The following is a 15,956-nucleotide window of genomic DNA, read 5'->3' as shown; positions in this document are numbered from 1 at the left end:
GTCCCAGCTACTCGGGAGGCTGAGGCAGGAGAATGGCATAAACCTGGGAGACGGAGCTTGCAGTGAGCTGAGATCGGGCCACTGTACTCCAGCCTGGGTGACAGAGCGAGACTCCGTCTCAAAAAAAAAAAACAAAAAAAAAAAACAAAAAAAAATTAGTTGGGCGTGGTGGCGGGCACCCATAATCCCAGCTACTTGGGAAGCTGAGGCAGGAGAACTGCTTGAACCTGGGAGGCAGAGGTTGTTGTGAGCTGAGATCGTGCCACTGCACTCCAATCTGGGTGACAGAGCAAGACTCCGTCTCAAACAAAACAAAACAAAATAAAACACAAAACAAAACAAAAATTAGCTGGGCGTGGAATATGTGCCTATAATCCCAGCTACTCGGGAGCCTGAGGCAGGAAAATCGTTTGAACCCAGGAGGCACAGGTTGCAGTGAGCTGAGACTGCACTACTGCACTCTAGTCTGGGCAACAGAGTGAGACTCCATCTTAGAAAACAAATAAAAAACCCAACACAAATGATATTAAAGTGACCCCTTATATAGAAATCTTTATCTGACTTCTTAAAGGGCAAACTCCTGAGAAATGGAATTAATGGGTCAAAGGAGACACACATTTTACAGGTTATTGGTAGGTTATCAAATATTGTTTCCTCATTTAGCCAGCAGTGTGCGGTGCCAAACCTGAGCTTGGTGTCACCACTAACAACCACAACCACCACCCAGACACAAACCAACCCAAAATCCTGGCAATTGTATAAGCAGAAAAGGGTTTTTTTTCTTTTTTTTTTTTTTTTTAAGAGACAGGGTCTCGCTCTGTTGCCCACTCTGGAAAGTGGTGGCATGATCACTGCAGCCTTGAGCTTCCAGGCTGAAGGGATCCTCCCACCTCAGCCTCTTTGAGTAGCCAGGACTGCGGGTGTGCACCACCACACCCAAGTCATCAAACACTGCTTTAAGGTCTCCCTGTGTTGCCCAGGCTGGTCTTGAATTCCAGGCCTCAAGCGATCCTCCCACCCTGGTCTCTGAAAGTGCTGGGGTTATAAGCTTGAGCCGCCATGCCTGGCCTGCAAACACATCTTAAAAGGCTGTCGTAGCTCCTGTGTTACTGTGAGTGGGATTCTCTGCCCTATGTCTTGCTCACCTCCGGCTCTGCTGTGGTAGCATCTGCTTATGTCACATGACAACACATGAAACCATCAAAACCATCGGTGTTTATGTTTTCAGAGCTTGTTTAATCAACCAGATGGCCGGCAAACATGCCTGCTATCTGCTGAGAATGCAGGATGGGGGCAGCTCCCCACTTAACACTGACCTAAGGACACGGACACACGACATCACAGCTTCAGCTCCTGTAATCAGCCCAAAACCCCAAGAGCTATTGCCACATCTGGGAGTCTCCTGGAAAAGTACTCCAGGAAGAGGACAACGCCTGTCTTATGATCCTCCTTGTCACAAGCTACTGGAGAGCTACTTTCACCTTTATACTTCCTGTATACTCTCATCCTAAAAACCCAAGAGGAAACGGAGCACCAGTGAGCCACAGGGACGGTGGCCCTTCCAACACAGGGAGAGGCAACGGCAGAAGTCAAGGCATGGTCGAGACCACCTCCTCTTTGGGTGAAGCTGTAACAGCACGTGGAGTCCTTGCTGTGGTGAGGGGGAAGGAAAACAGCGTCTGCTTGTTCCCTGCCATGCCATGGAAATAAAACCAGCTGACATCCAGAGAGGCGGGCGGTGCAGACCTCCACAACCTCAGGGCAGCTCGTGCTTGCCCCCCAGGAAGAACTGCTCATTCCCTCTGGGGACAATGACACCGAATTTCCAAATGAAGATGGCCAGAGGCAGGCCCCACAGGGGTCAGTGAGGTCTCTCTTCTCTGGGCCAGGGCTGTGGATGGGCCTGCACTGTCTCGTCACTGCACAGTGTGCCCTCCGCTACCGCCGGCCGCATCACTTTCCTTCTGAAGTAGCTGCTTCCAGGCCCATGGAGCAAGGAGTTTCTATCCAGCAAGTCCATGTTCCCATGTGTGGGACATGGTGGTACTGATTTTAAACAGGATGCAGATAACCAGTTTTTTTCTTTCTTTCTTTTTTTTTTTTTTTGAGACGGAGTCTTGCTCTGTTGCCCAGGCTGGAGTGCAGTGGCACGATCTTGGCTCACTGCAAGCTCCGCCTCCCAGGTTCACACCATTCTCCTGTCTCAGCCTCTCGAGTAGCTAGGACTACAGGCACCCACCACCACACCTGGCTGATTTTTGTATTTTTAGTAGAGACTGGGTTTCACCATGTTAGCCAGCATGATCTCGAACTCCTGACCTCGTGATCCGCCCGCCTTGGCCTCCCAAAGTGCTGGGATTACAGGTATGAGCCACCATGCCCGGCCCATTTTTGTTTTTGTTTTTGAGACAGAGTCTGTCACCCATGCTAGAGTGCAGTGGCGCAATCTCAGCTCACTGCAACCTCCGCCTCCCGGGTTCAATTGATTCTTCCACCTCAGCCTCCTGAGTAGCTGAGATTACAGGCGTCCGCCACCATGATCAGCTAGTTTTTGTATTTTTCATAGAGAGGAGGTTTTACCAAGTTGGCCAGGCTGGTCTCAAACTCCTGACCTCGAGTGATCCACCCACCTCAGCCCAGATAACCATTTTTACTTTTGACTTTATTACTACAGTAATAATGACAAATGATTTGGGATCAGCTTTGCGGTAATGATGCAAAATTTCCTTTTAAAAGGTGTTTTAGTTTAAAAAGTGGACCAGATGCACTGGCTCACGCCTGTAATCCCAGCACTGTGAGAGGCTGAGGTGGGAGGGTCGCTTGAGGCCAGGGGTTTGAGACCAGCCTGGGCAACATGGCAAAACCCTGTCTCTACAAAAAATACAATTACCCAGGCACGGTGTTGTGCACCTGTGGTCAGTCGGGGCTGAGGCAGGAGAATCACTTGAGCCTGGGAGGTCAAGACTGAAGTGAGCTGTGATTGTGCCCCTGTACTCCAGCCTAGGCGAAAGGGCAAGAAGACCCTGTCTCCAAAAGAAAAAAAAACCAGTAAAAGTATTTAAAATATGCAAATACATAACAAGCAGTATCTGGATACAGAAAATTACGCAAGTGGGGGCTGGGCACAGTGGCTCACGCCCGTGATCCCAACACTTTGGGAGGCCGAGGCAGGCAGATCACTCGAGGCCAGGAGTTTGAGACCAACCTGGACAACATGGTAAAACCCCGTATCTACTAAAAATACAAAAATTAGCCAGGCCTGGTGCTGTGTGCCTGTAATTCCAGCTGCTCGAGAGGCTGAGGCATAAGAACTGCTTCAACTTTGAGGCCAGGTGCGGTGGCTCACCCCTGTAATCCCAGCACTTTGGGAGGCCGAGGCAGACAGATCACGAGGTCAGGAGATTGAGACCATCCTGGCTAACATGGTGAAACCCTGTCTCTACTAAATATATATTAAAAAAAAACTCGCCGGGCGAGGTGGCAGGTGCCTGTAGTCCCAGCCACTCGGGAGGCTGAGGCAGGAGAATGGTGTGAACCTGGGAGGTGGAGCTTGCAGTGAGCCCAGATCGCACCACTGCACTCCAGCCTGGGCAACAGAGAGAGAGAGACTCCGTCTCAAAAAAAAAAAAAAAAGAAAAGAAAAATTATGCAAGTGGCACAAGAATTGGGTGAGTCTGGGAATTGATCTGTGTTAAGTCACATCTATAGATTCCGAGAACCAAATATAAATGAACTGCACCCCAGCTGGTGTCTTTCCTCAGACCTGGGGTGGGGGCCCAAACCATGAAGATGGCTTCCGTCGGGTGTGCACAGCTCCGGCAGTCAGTTCCAGCGGCAGGTGTCTTGGGAGGCTGAGCCAGTGCTCATTAAGAAAGCACACGTGCGAAATGGTCACGTGACGCTGTGGGGGAGGCAGGGCCAGGCCTGGCCGGTCCGAGGCGCAGAGCCGGTGCCAGGAAGCTGCTCCAGCCTGGCCATCTTCCTCATGCTCCCTCTACTGCTTACAGTTTCCCAAACTTTACAGAATCATTGTATCTCACATTTATTTATTACAGAAAGCATCTCAAATGTTATTTAAGGATTTTTCTATTTCTGTAAAGAAAACCATTTAACGCTGTTAACTCCTACATGCTCTCAGGAATCTTCTAATAGTTTTTTTTTTGTTTTTCTTTGAGACAGAGTCTGGCTCTGTCACCCAGGCTGGAGCACAGGGTCAGCTCCCTGCAACCTCCGCCTCCTGCGTTCAAATGATTCTCCTGCTTCAGCCTCCTGAGTAGCTGGGACGACAGGCACATGCCACTACGCTCAGCTAAGTTTTTTTTTTTTTTTTTTTTTTTTTGAGACGGAGTCTTGCTCTGTCGCCCAGGCTGGAGTACAGTGGCCGGACCTCAGCTCACTGCAAGCTCCGCCTCCCGGGCTCACGCCATTCTCCTGCCTCAGCCTCCCGAGTAGCTGGGACTACAGGCGCCCGCCACCTCGCCCAGCTAGTTTTTTGTATTTTTTTAGTAGAGACGGGGTTTCACCGGGTTAGCCAGGATGGTCTCGATCTCCTGACCTTGTGATCCGCCCGTCTCGGCCTCCCAAAGAGCTGGGATTACAGGCTTGAGCCACCACACCCGGCCAAGTTTTGTATTTTAAGTATAGACCAGGTTTCACTGTGTTGGCCAGGCTGGTCTTGAACTCCCAACCTCAGGTGATCCACCCACCTCAGCCTACCAAAGTGCTGGGATGACAAGCGTGAGCTACAGCGCCCAGTCTTGTAATTGTTTTTATGGTACATTCTCATCTCCTAGGAAAGGCCTGGCTGATCCCAGGTTGGAGGGAAGAGCTTGTGGTGTCAAGACCCAGCTGGGAGGTGCAAGGAACAGCCCTGTGTGCACCAGGAAGCCACAGGACACGGCTGGGATAGGAACCACAACGAGAGAGCTGGGCTCAGGCCATGGTGCCCTGGAGTCCTACTGCAGGCCAGTGCCTCTGATCACGGTGCTTGTAATCTTGGTCCTATGGTGGCTAACAGGTGGTACCTGGGGTAATGGGGCTGGGACCACTGGGCATTGTCTCCACTGTGCTTTCATGTGAGTCTCCAGGCCCCAAGGCTGCGGCAGAAAGCAAGGCTGAGCACTGGGACCCGAGGCATGTGCCCTTCTCTCAGCAAAGGATGTCACCCCAGGGGACATCCTGATTAGACTTGGAAAAACCAGGCAGATACAAAACAAACAAAAGCAAAACACACAACATGGGTGCCCCAGGACAGCCCACCACCAGCGGCTCAGCTCCTTCACAAGTGGGGGCCTGCTCGGAGGGAGCCAGTGCAGGCTGCGAATGCTTGCAAGGGACGGCCCAGTCAGGAAGGTCCGCCTCCAGCTGGGCCAGGACAGATCTGGAATTTGCATGAACACTTCCCACCGGAGGGAAAAACCCTCCAGACCCTCCAGACGACCCCTGACTGAGGAAGCGGCCATTCCCGCAGCACGGGGCCTGTGCTGTCATCTGGCCCCCATTCCCCGTTCAAGGCCACGGAAGACTCTCTAAGGGGCAAAGGTCAGCTCTACCACCAATGCAAACACGCCAGAGACAAAACCAAGGGCCCGAGGCTGGCACACTCACAGCTCATGCCTCACCGACGCCAGCGGGAACGTGAGGCAACATCGACACCAGGCCGCTACAGGCCCCTGTGTCCAGAAACTCCAACCCAAGCAGCTGCCAAGTTTGGGGTCAAAGGTAAAAAAGGATAAGAACGCATGAAGGTTCTTTCCTCAATCAAAAGAGCTAAGCATCTGAATCAACACGGGAAAAGGGAGATGGGAGCATACAGGCCTCCCCCGGCTGAGCCGGCTCAGAGGCAGCTCCAGGAGCACCTCCACAGCGAAGCTTCTCTCCCGGCTCGTTCCTGTGTCTGCTCTGCGGAGCATTCAGCTACAGGCCACGTGCTCTGCCCACCTCCCTTAAAACGTAACAGAAAAAGCCCAAAGCAGATCTGGAGTGCCAGCCCCATGTCTTTACTTTTTGCAAAAAAAAAAAAAAAAAAAAAAAAAAAAAAGTGGAGTCCAATGGACAGGCCAGAACAGGCCTGAGTGGCCGTCACCTTCTCTAACTTGCACAGAAGGCCACGTGGCCTCATGCACACCTGCGAGAGCCAGTCTCAGCGCAGAGCAGATACAAACACCAGCAACTGCGCCTTCTGTGCGTTAAACTGCACATGAAAATCCCTGACCCCACTAGTCCCTTACCCAGAAGGTTGGTCTAAAACAGGGTTAAGATCTTAACCTTTTCGGGGAAGTCACAAATCCCTCTGAAAAAGACTGTGTAGACTGGTCCACTCCCAGCAGAGATCTTGAGACTCCTGGGGTGCCTTAAACTGGCAGATGAGAGGGCTCAGCCCAAATAACTCAGGATGAAGCGGCGGCCCGGGGAGTAGGCGCTCACCGGATGGGCCACAAAAGGGGCCACACTGTGGTGTCCGGAACTCACCAGGGAAGTGTGAGAATGAAGAGCCCCGGGTGAGTAGGTGCTGGGGGCAAGTGCTTCCCGTCTCAGGGGTCCACCCCGCAATCCCACTGCAGAAGCCTGCCTAGCTCTAGCCCTGAAGGGGCACCCAAAGCCACAAAGGTACACCTGGAAGTTGACCAGCCTGGAGACAGCAGGCAGCCCAGACAGCTCCCGCTGGAAGGTCCCCAATCAGTGTTTACATTTCTAATGACAATGACTGGTCAAAAAGCATCATAATGATGTAATGAGGTGCCTTGGCTGTGAGCACACCCACCGGCCTAGCTACAAAGATTAGAAGTAGGTGTCACAAAAGGGATCGCCCCCTCCTCCCCAGCTCTACAGATGCCTTTGATAGAACTGATGGAAAGGTTCTGCTCTAGTCATTTTAAAACAGCCCAGATGGAGGAGCAGGTGAGCCTCGAAAGGCCAACCAGGTCGAAGACGGCGGCACAACTCCGCCTCCAGCCGCAGGTCCAGGGGGAGCTGGTCAGGATCCGGCCAGAGATCCCGACGGGGATGAGATCCCGACGGGGACAAGCTAGCCAGTCCCAGAGTCAAACAGCTTCGGCAGTTAAGAGAGAACCTCAGGAAAGAGGGGTATTAGGCTAGAGATAAGGAAAAGAAAGGCTCCCCCATGGACAGAGTGCTGGCCCTCAGACGGCTCAGGGCAGCGTCTCCTATCGGGGCTCAGCATTCTCCTTCCTGGGGGAGGCCCTCAACTCTACTCAGGACACCCACGGCACCCGACGGTGGCCAACTCTCGTTCCTCCTGCTGCACGCCCACGCCCCTTGTGAAGCTTGGGGTGGTGAAGTGCCTGCTATAAGGAGCTTGGGCTGCGCTGGAGACGAAACAAAAAGTGACTGCGCTTCATTAGGGTGTAGCCCCCTGAAGGCCTGGTCCCAGTGCAGACAAGTCGGACCCTGCAGAGCCCCTCATCCGTGTTCTGCTCGGTAGCTGAAGGCAGAATCTTCCCAAAGGGATCTCCCTGGGCAAAATCGTGTCATTTTCCTCCAGTTTAGGTGAGAAAAATTCTTTCTATTCATCTGATGATTAAAAACTTCCAACCTGCCAAAGGCCCACCCATTCAATATGTCTCACTGCAAGGGGAATTCAGCTGCTCCTGAAAAGGCAGCCAGGCTAGTTCTGGCTGATAAGTGAGAAGGAAGCCGGAGCACTGGCTGGAAATTCTGCGCTGGGGAAACCCTTGTCCTCCAGGCAGGTAGCGGGCCTGGCAGGGTTCCCGCGAAGGTGAGTGAAGCCAAGACTGGGGACTCCCCAGCACCCGGAAGCTGGCTGAATCCAGACAAGCGACGCAGAGAACGTCAGCCCTGCTGCTGGCAGCTTGGGGAAGGGGCTGAGGGCGGCCCCAGGAGCACAAGCAAGTGCTTCAGGAAGGACAGAAACGGACGTGAGCCTCACAGAAGGGAAATAAACCAGCTCAGAAATAAGTGGGAAGAGCGGCTCGGCCCAGTTTGGTGAGAGAAGCTGTGTCTGATTTGAAGAAAAACTCATTTAGTACAGAATTTCCTGAACCCTAGCTGTGAGCCCAGATCAGGCTAGAGAACGTCTGAGCACCTCCCAGTTCCTTCTCGAATGTGAGACTCCGTGAAGCTGAGGGCTCGGAGGCTGGTGACGGCAACCTGCTGCCTGGTGGCCATGCTGGCAGAGTTACCCTCTCCAAGCCTCCTGGGATCCGTCACCCGCTTTCCTCTGGGGAGGCTGAGCACACTGGACAGAGGGGCTCGGCAGTTGGGAATCTATCCTCCCATCCCACGAGTCACTAACTTGCGAGGGCCACAGCAGAGGAACACAGAGCTCAACCGCCCTCTCATACGTACCCCAAAAGTACACTCTCGTACACAGAAGCATCCCTGAGTTGGAAGTACAGACTCCTGACTGGGAAGAGCCCCCGGCTTCTTGGAAACAGGCAGAATACATGACTAGGGGCTGGGGAAGGGGGTCTGTGGCCAGGAACGTGTGCCCATAAGCCACCGAAGTGGACATGCTGACGGACTCACAAACCCAGAACCACAGCACAGTGACCTTCCACGTGGATATCATTGCCTTTCTACGTCTCTGCTTCTAAAACCAAGGATCTGGGCTGCGTGAAAACCGCCATTTTATGAATCTGGAAAGCAGACTGAGCTGGTTGTTTGTAGAAATCAATCTGCAATTTTATCAACTTGTAACAATCAATTATGACATGCAGGTAAAAATGCAGGCTGCTACCAAATCCAAAACTCACTGACAGCACCCCCAAATATGAGTGAGCACCCCCAAATGTGGATGAGCACCAACCTGTGTGGGACTCTGGGAGAGGCATGGAGGCTGCAGCGGGGAGCAGGGCAGATGGTGATGCCCCAGGACCACCTGCTGCGAGTGCTCCAGATAGGTGGGCACTGAGGGCCATGAGGAACAAGAAAGTAGGCTGGCAAGCAGGAGGGGATGGGGAGACCTCCCTGTGCAGAGGAATCTGAGCAAAACCCTGGAGGAGGTGGAGGCAGCTTGTCCATCCAGGCAGAGGGAACAGAGGAGGTGGGGGCAGCCTGTTAAAGGCAGAGTGAGCGGCTGGGGGTGGGTGCATGGGGTGCTGGATCTCACCTTTGCAGTGGGGTTCCAGTGGAAAACGCAGCCTTAGGCTGAGTCCACACTGCAAATGCTGTGTGCTGTAGGGGAAAGGGCTTCTATCCAAAAAGGGCTTGAAAGGCTGAAGAAGACAGCACAATATCAAGGTCAATGCCAGTTTCCCCGTTTGGATGACCATATAAACTTCAAAATAACTGTAACATAAAAGGATTAAAAACATCTGGGCCGGGCGCGGTGGCTCAAGCCTGTAATCCCAGCACTTTGGGAGGCCGAGACGGGTGGATCACGAGGTCAGGAGATCGAGACCATCCTGGCTAACATGGTGAAACCCCGTCTCTACTAAAAAATAACAAAAAACTAGCCGGGCGATGTGGCGGACGCCTGTAGTCCCAGCTACTCGGGAGGCTGAGGCGGGAGAATGGCGTGAACCCGGGAGGCGGAGCTTGCAGTGAGCTGCCAGGTTGGAATGCAGTGGCGCGCTCTCAGCTCACTGCAAGCTCCGTCTCCCAGGTTCAAGTGATTCTCCTGCCTCAGCCTCCCGAGTAGCTGGGACTATAGGTGCCTGCCACCACGCCTGGCTAATTTTTTGTATTTTTAGTAGAGACGGGGTTTCACCATGTTAACCAGGATGGTCTCGATCTCCTGACCTTGTGATCTGCCCACCTCGGCCTCTCAAAGTGCTGGGATTATAGGCGTGAGCCACCGCGCCCGGCCCTGAATGTTCTTTGAAAAGATTACTTTGCCTAATGTTAGGAGAGTATGATAAAATACAGCACATTTAGGGAAGTCCATTCATTGTGAGTTGGAGAATGAAAACAGTCAAAACTGGGCCACCAGCTAAGCAGCAGCTACAGCCATGAGTGACCCTGAAACAAAGGCCTGCGAAGTCCTGCCTGAAAGCTGACTTTCAGAAAAGAGTAAGACGACTTGTGTTCCACTGTACATAAGAGCGGGTGTCATCCAGCCACACGGACAAGATGATGTGGACGACGGGCTTGTTTCTGTCCCGTGGGTGAATGCAAATGCTTCCAGAGCCACAGTCGCAGGTCCTGATGGCTGCCAGGTCTCTGAGGGGAGCGTGAGAACTGTGGCCCCTCCAAGTGTGGCCACTGTGTGGCTCCAGCCATGAAGCTGCCCACGCCTGCAGGTCTAGCAGAGTCCAGCGTTATTGGAAGGTGTAGGTCCAAATGTGGATTTTGATGAGAGCCAAGTCAAACAACATCCCTGAGTTGCAAGTACAGACTCCTGACTGGGAAGTCCTGCAGGCCATGACCCTGGAAGAGTCTTGGGCTGTTTCCCAATAAGGAAATGCCTTGATCCCGCCTTGCATTTCACTGCCACGGGGACGCTGACACAAACCAACCCTGAGACGGAGCAATGTTCATGATCTCATCGAACCCCTCCTTTTTGAGACAGGGTCAACCAGGCTGGATCAAAAAGACCTATGTGTAAGAGCTAAAACCATGAAACTCTTAGAAGAGAACACGGCAGTAAATCTTTATGATCCTGTATTAAGCAACAGTCTCCTACATGACACCAAAACCATAAGCAACAAAAAGAAAACATTAATTGGAATTGCACATCATATACCTGATAAGGGACTTGTATCTGGAATACATAAAGGACTGTTACCACTCAACAATAAAAACAAATTAAAAAACGAGCAAAGGATCTGAATAAGCATTTCTCCAAAGAAGATATACAAATGGTCGATAAGCACAGAAAAAATGCTCTCGTTATCATCTGCCATCAGAGAAATACAAATCTCAACAGCAGGGAGACATCACACCCACCAAGACAGCTGTCATCAACAAGACGGACAACAGCAAGTGTAGACAAGGATGTGGAGAGATGGCGCCCTCCTACGCGGCCAGCGGGAATGTAAAAGGTGCAGCTGCTGTGCACAACAGTCTGGGGGTTTCTCAAATCGCTAAACATAGAGTGACCACATGATCTAGCAATTCCACACTGAGGTACACGCCCAAGAAAAATGAAAACCTACGTCCACACAAAAACCTGCACACAAATTCACATTCACAACAGCCAAGAGGTGGAAACAACTCAATGTCCATCAACAGACGAAGGGAGAAACGCGACGCGGTGTGTCCACGGAGGAGTAAAGCACTGACCCACGCCACAGCGTGGACAAATGTTAAAAACGCTCGAAGTGAAAGAGGCCGGTTACAAAAGGCCATGTATATCGCACACTTGTTCCTACAAAATGTTCTGAACGGGCAGATCCCTAGAGACACAAAGCTGCTAAGAGACTGGGAAGTGTGGGCAAAGTAGAGAGTGACTGCTGATGGATACAAGGTTTCCTCTTCTTTTTTTTTTTTTTTGACAGAGTCTTACTCTGTTACCCAGGCTAGAGTGCCATGGCACAATCTTGGCTCACTGCAACCTCAACTCAACCTTCTGGGCTTAAGCAATCCTCCTGCATTAGTCTCCTGAGTAGCTGGGACCACAGTGGCGCACTACCACGCCCTAACTTTTTGTATTTTTTTGTAGAGACGGGATTTTGCCATGTTGCCCAGGCTGATCTCCAACTCCTGAGCTCAAGCAATCTGTCCACCTTGGCCGCCCAAAGTGTTGGGATTACAAGCGTGAGCCACCGTGCCCAGCCTAGATTTTTTTAAAACAATTTTTTTTTTTTTTTTTTTTAAGATACAGGGTCTTGCTCTGTCACCCAGGCTGGAGTGCAGCTGTGCGAGGGTAGCTCATGGCAGCCTCCAACACCTAGGCGATCCCATAATCTTCCTGCCTTGGCCTCCTGAGTAGCTGGGACCACAGGCTCATGCCAACTCGCCCGGCTAATTTTTAATTTTCTTCTTTTTTTTTTTAATAGAGATGGGGTCTTCCTTTGCTACCCAGGCTGATCTCAAACTCCCGGCTTCAAGCAATCCACTTGCCTCAACCTCCTAAAGTGCAGGGATACAAGTGTAAGCCACCGCAAGGTTTCACTCTGGGAGACAAAAGTGTTCCCATATTGATTGTGATGATGGCTGCACAACTCTGAATATTCTAGAAACCACTGAATTGTACACTTTAAATGGGTATGTTGCATGGTACATGAATTATATTTCAATAAAGTTGTAAGAAACACCCACAAAAAACATCATCCAGTACTCTAATGTCCAGAGGCCCATCCATTCTGCTCTAATAGTCAAGTATATTTGAAGGGAAAAAACGGCTGTCCCGAGCCCCAGCGCCTGCCTGTCTCATGGGTCTTCGCTGTTCCCCCAGCAGCTGGCAGCAAGGATCATTCTGCACCCAAGGCACCCACTCCACAAAGGAAACGGCAGGACCCCAGCTCTCCCCTGCATGCCGGCTGCTGGAGCGCCTCCCCCTGGCCAGCAACACGGACACCCCACAGCACCTGAGCCCAGTCCCAAGCTCCGGGGGCCAGGCGTGCTTTGGAATTCAGAACTCTGCTGAGAACAGTAACATGGCGCCCAGGGTGTGAGTTACACACCATGCGTGGTATACAAGGGCAGTGTCTGTTAAAGCACACTGATGTTTGCATGTGGACTGTAAGCACTTTCACATCAGTGAGATCCCCTAGAACAAGAACAGCCTCCCAGGAGCTCAGGCCAGATGTCACAACCTTGGGAGTTTTACAGAAAGGCCCTGCGTCAGAGAGCTTTGGGTTTGGAACCACAGGTTCGGGCCGTGGGCCTGCACTCGTCCCCTGGGCTCCAGAGCTGTGGGCAGCAGAGTGGAAGCGCAGGTCGGGGGGCTAGGTACAGACCGCGTGCCGGACCTGCAGGTCGGGGGGCTAGGTACAGACCGCGCGCCGGACCTGCAGGTCGAGGGGCTAGGTACAGACTGCGTGCCGGACCCCCCACACCCCTGGGCTTCGGGAACCACGGTCTACCTTGGTGGCTGCGGGGATCGGGGCTTGGGTTTCCCCTTCTCCTTCTCCCGCTCCTTCTCCCGGTCGCGGTCACGGTGCTGCCGGTCCTTCTCGTCCCGCTTGGCTCGCTCACGCTCCCACTCCTCCTTCCTCCGCTGCCGCTCCTTGTCGCGCTCACGCTCCCGCTCTCGCTCACGCTCCCTCTGCCGGCGCTCCCGCTCTCGGTCCCGCTCCCGCTCCCGCTCGCGCTCGCGCTGTCTGTTCTCTCTCTCTCGCTCCCGCTCCCTTTCCTTTGTTAAAAAGCCAAACACATGGGGACACAGTGCGTTATTTGGGTGACTGAGGCACTGAAAGCCCTGGCTCCAACACCACGCGATCTGTGTCACAAAATCAGACCTAAACCCCACAAACCTACACACAAAACGCCAAGTGCACACGACTATGGCTGAACTCTGCGGTGGAGTACAGAGGAGATGGCAAGAGAGAGGCAGGATCAGGGAGCACCCTCCAGTGGGGATCTAATTCCCAACTCTCTCCTTAAAACACAATGTTAAAAACCGGGTCAGATGCCAAATTAAAGCAAACACGAACTAGGAGTGAAATCATCCCAACCGCCAATTCTAGACTAACTCAAGGCAGCAGTTCTGCAGTCACAGCCCAATGCCGCTGGGACAGATGGCCTTCTGCCATGTGGCCTGGGCAAATCCATTCGTCCATCCAGAGACGGGAGTTCCAGGCTTGTCCCAGGTGGGTGCAGCCACAGCAGTGCACATGCCCTGCCTCTGGAGCAGAGCGGGCATCCAAAAGGCTGCTCCTGTTCTTCTAGTACAATCCTCAGATGCCCTTTCCAACTTTCTCTTTGCTCTTACTCATTCATTTGCTCTAATATTCAAGGTTAAAACTGAATAAAGTCCAATTACAGTGCACCTGACGAGTTTCAGGCTCGAGGCCTCTGCTGGGGAGATGTGGGGTGCACCCCCAGCCTCCCTGCTGCCCCTCCCTCGGACACAGCAGAGAAGAACGCAGTGGAAAGGGATTCCTGGGGCTTTCTCCCACATTCCAGGGTGCCCTGCCCAGGGGTAGGGAGCAGAACCCTGCAGCCCACCTCCAATGAGGAAGCTGCTCTATGGAGAGACGGGGCACGAGAGGATCGAGCAGGGGGACTTCTCCGGCACAATAGGGCCCTCTCCTCTCGGTGAGCTCACCCTGATGGGCTCCTGAGAAGACAGCTGCACCTGGTCCTCAAAGCTCATGACTGTCCCCGCAGTCACAGAGCAGGAACTACACAGCAGCTTCTAACTGACCCTTCCCTGGAGCACTTCGTCAAATCACCCTAACAGTTAAGATGAGGAACTCACAGTCTGAAGCACTTAATTCATCAATACGCTAAACTGAGGCTCAGACCAGGGAGATTTCCAGGGAGGAAATCTCAGTATAGACCAGTCTTCCATGAGAGCAGTGAGGTGCAGCAGGCCCGCAGGCCCGCAGGAACACACTTAACAAGCTGGCTGAAGTAGATGAAAACAGCCGCCACATCCTAAACGGGATCACTGAGGGGCAGGGAAGAGTGACACACCCCATCAGGGAGACACAGGCATCATTAAGTATACTGGCAAATCTCATTTTCAAAACCAGGCCGAGCTGGGTTCCGGGGCTCACACCTGTAATCCCAGCACTTTGGGAGGCCGAGGCAGGCAGATCACCTGAGGTCGGGAGTTTGAGACCGGCCTGACCAACATGGCAAAACCCCATCTCTATTAAAAATACAAAAAATTAGCCAGGTGTGATGGTGGGCACCTGTAATCCCAGCAACTCAGGAGGCTGAGGCAGGAGAATCACTTGAACCTGGGAGGCGGAGGTTGCAGTGAGCTGAGATCATGCCATTGGACTCCAGCCTGGGCAACAGAGTTAACTCCATCTCCAAAAAAGAAAAAAGAAAAAAGAAAGAAAGAAAGAAAGAAAAAGAAAAAACCAGGACGGGCGCAGTGGCTCATATCTGTAATCCCAGCACTCTGGGAGGCTGAGACAAGTGGATTGCTTGAGCTCAGGAGTTCAAAACCATCCTGGGAAACATGGTAAAATCCCGTCTTTACAAAAAAATACAAAAAATTAGCTGGGCATGGTGGTGCATGCGTGTGGTTCCAGCTACTCAGGAGGCTGAGGCAGGAGAATCGCTTGAACCCAGAAGGTAGAGGTTGCAGTGAGCCGAGATTGCGTCAGTGCACTCCAGCCTGGGTGACAGAGTGAGACCCCATCTCAAAAAACAAAAAACAAAAACCAAAAAAAAACCTCCCAAAACTATAGCAAGAACCAGTTTTCAGGCAAGTCCTTGTTCAAATGACCATTGATTTAATCGCTGGCTCTGAATTAGTTCTCCATAACAATTAATTTGGTTTTGAAATTGGTACACTGTGCTGACTCTATAAGCTCATATAAAGCCCTATATTTTCTACTATAAATAAAAAGGGATGACTTTAATGAACAGATCATGAAGTTCGTATCTGGATATTTAAGTCATACTTACTCGGTAATTATGGTACGGCTCTGTTTCTGTATACTGCACCCTGAAATTCTCATACTGTCCGCCACGCCAAAACCGCTCAATTTCATAGTCATAATAAGGGTCCGCATAAGGCTCGAGTCTGAAAAGGGCCAATGAAAAAGAACTCTCGTCACTTAGGAACACTGGTATAACAAGACCACATGAAACATTAGGGACAGAAAGTAACAGACCGTGACTCAGTGGGGTTTACTCCAGGAGTGCAAGGTTAGCTCAAGGTTAGGAAATCCATCCACAAACTACATGTAAGAGCAGGCCAAAAGTCAAAGGGTTCTTTTCACAGATGACAAAAACGTCTGATAAAAATTCAATAGCAGGCCGGGCGCGGTGGCTCAAGCCTGTAATCCCAGCACTTTGGGAGGCCGAGACGGGCGGATCACGAGGTCAGGAGATCGAGACCATCCTGGCTAACACGGTGAAACCCCGTCTCTACTAAAAAATACAAAAAAAAAAAACTAGCCGGGCGA

At 52.0% G+C, this 15,956-nt stretch overlaps 1 protein-coding gene across 1 annotated transcript in view; it reads right to left on the bottom strand.

The window, feature by feature from the left end:
• Window positions 1-15,956, bottom strand: part of ZC3H18 (zinc finger CCCH-type containing 18) — a 68,295-nt gene that overhangs the window by 12,661 nt on the left and 39,678 nt on the right. Inside the window, exons 8-9 of the mRNA XM_025369895.1 lie at window positions 15,454-15,571; window positions 12,951-13,219 (exon numbers count right to left, since the gene is read on the bottom strand). Coding sequence (XP_025225680.1) covers window positions 12,951-13,219; window positions 15,454-15,571 — 387 coding nt within the window. The remainder of the gene's footprint in view (window positions 1-12,950; window positions 13,220-15,453; window positions 15,572-15,956) is intronic.

This window comes from Theropithecus gelada, chromosome 20, assembly GCF_003255815.1.
Source record: "Theropithecus gelada isolate Dixy chromosome 20, Tgel_1.0, whole genome shotgun sequence".
NCBI classification, from domain to species: Eukaryota; Metazoa; Chordata; class Mammalia; order Primates; family Cercopithecidae; genus Theropithecus; species Theropithecus gelada.
This window is presented reverse-complemented; position numbering and strand designations above follow the sequence as displayed.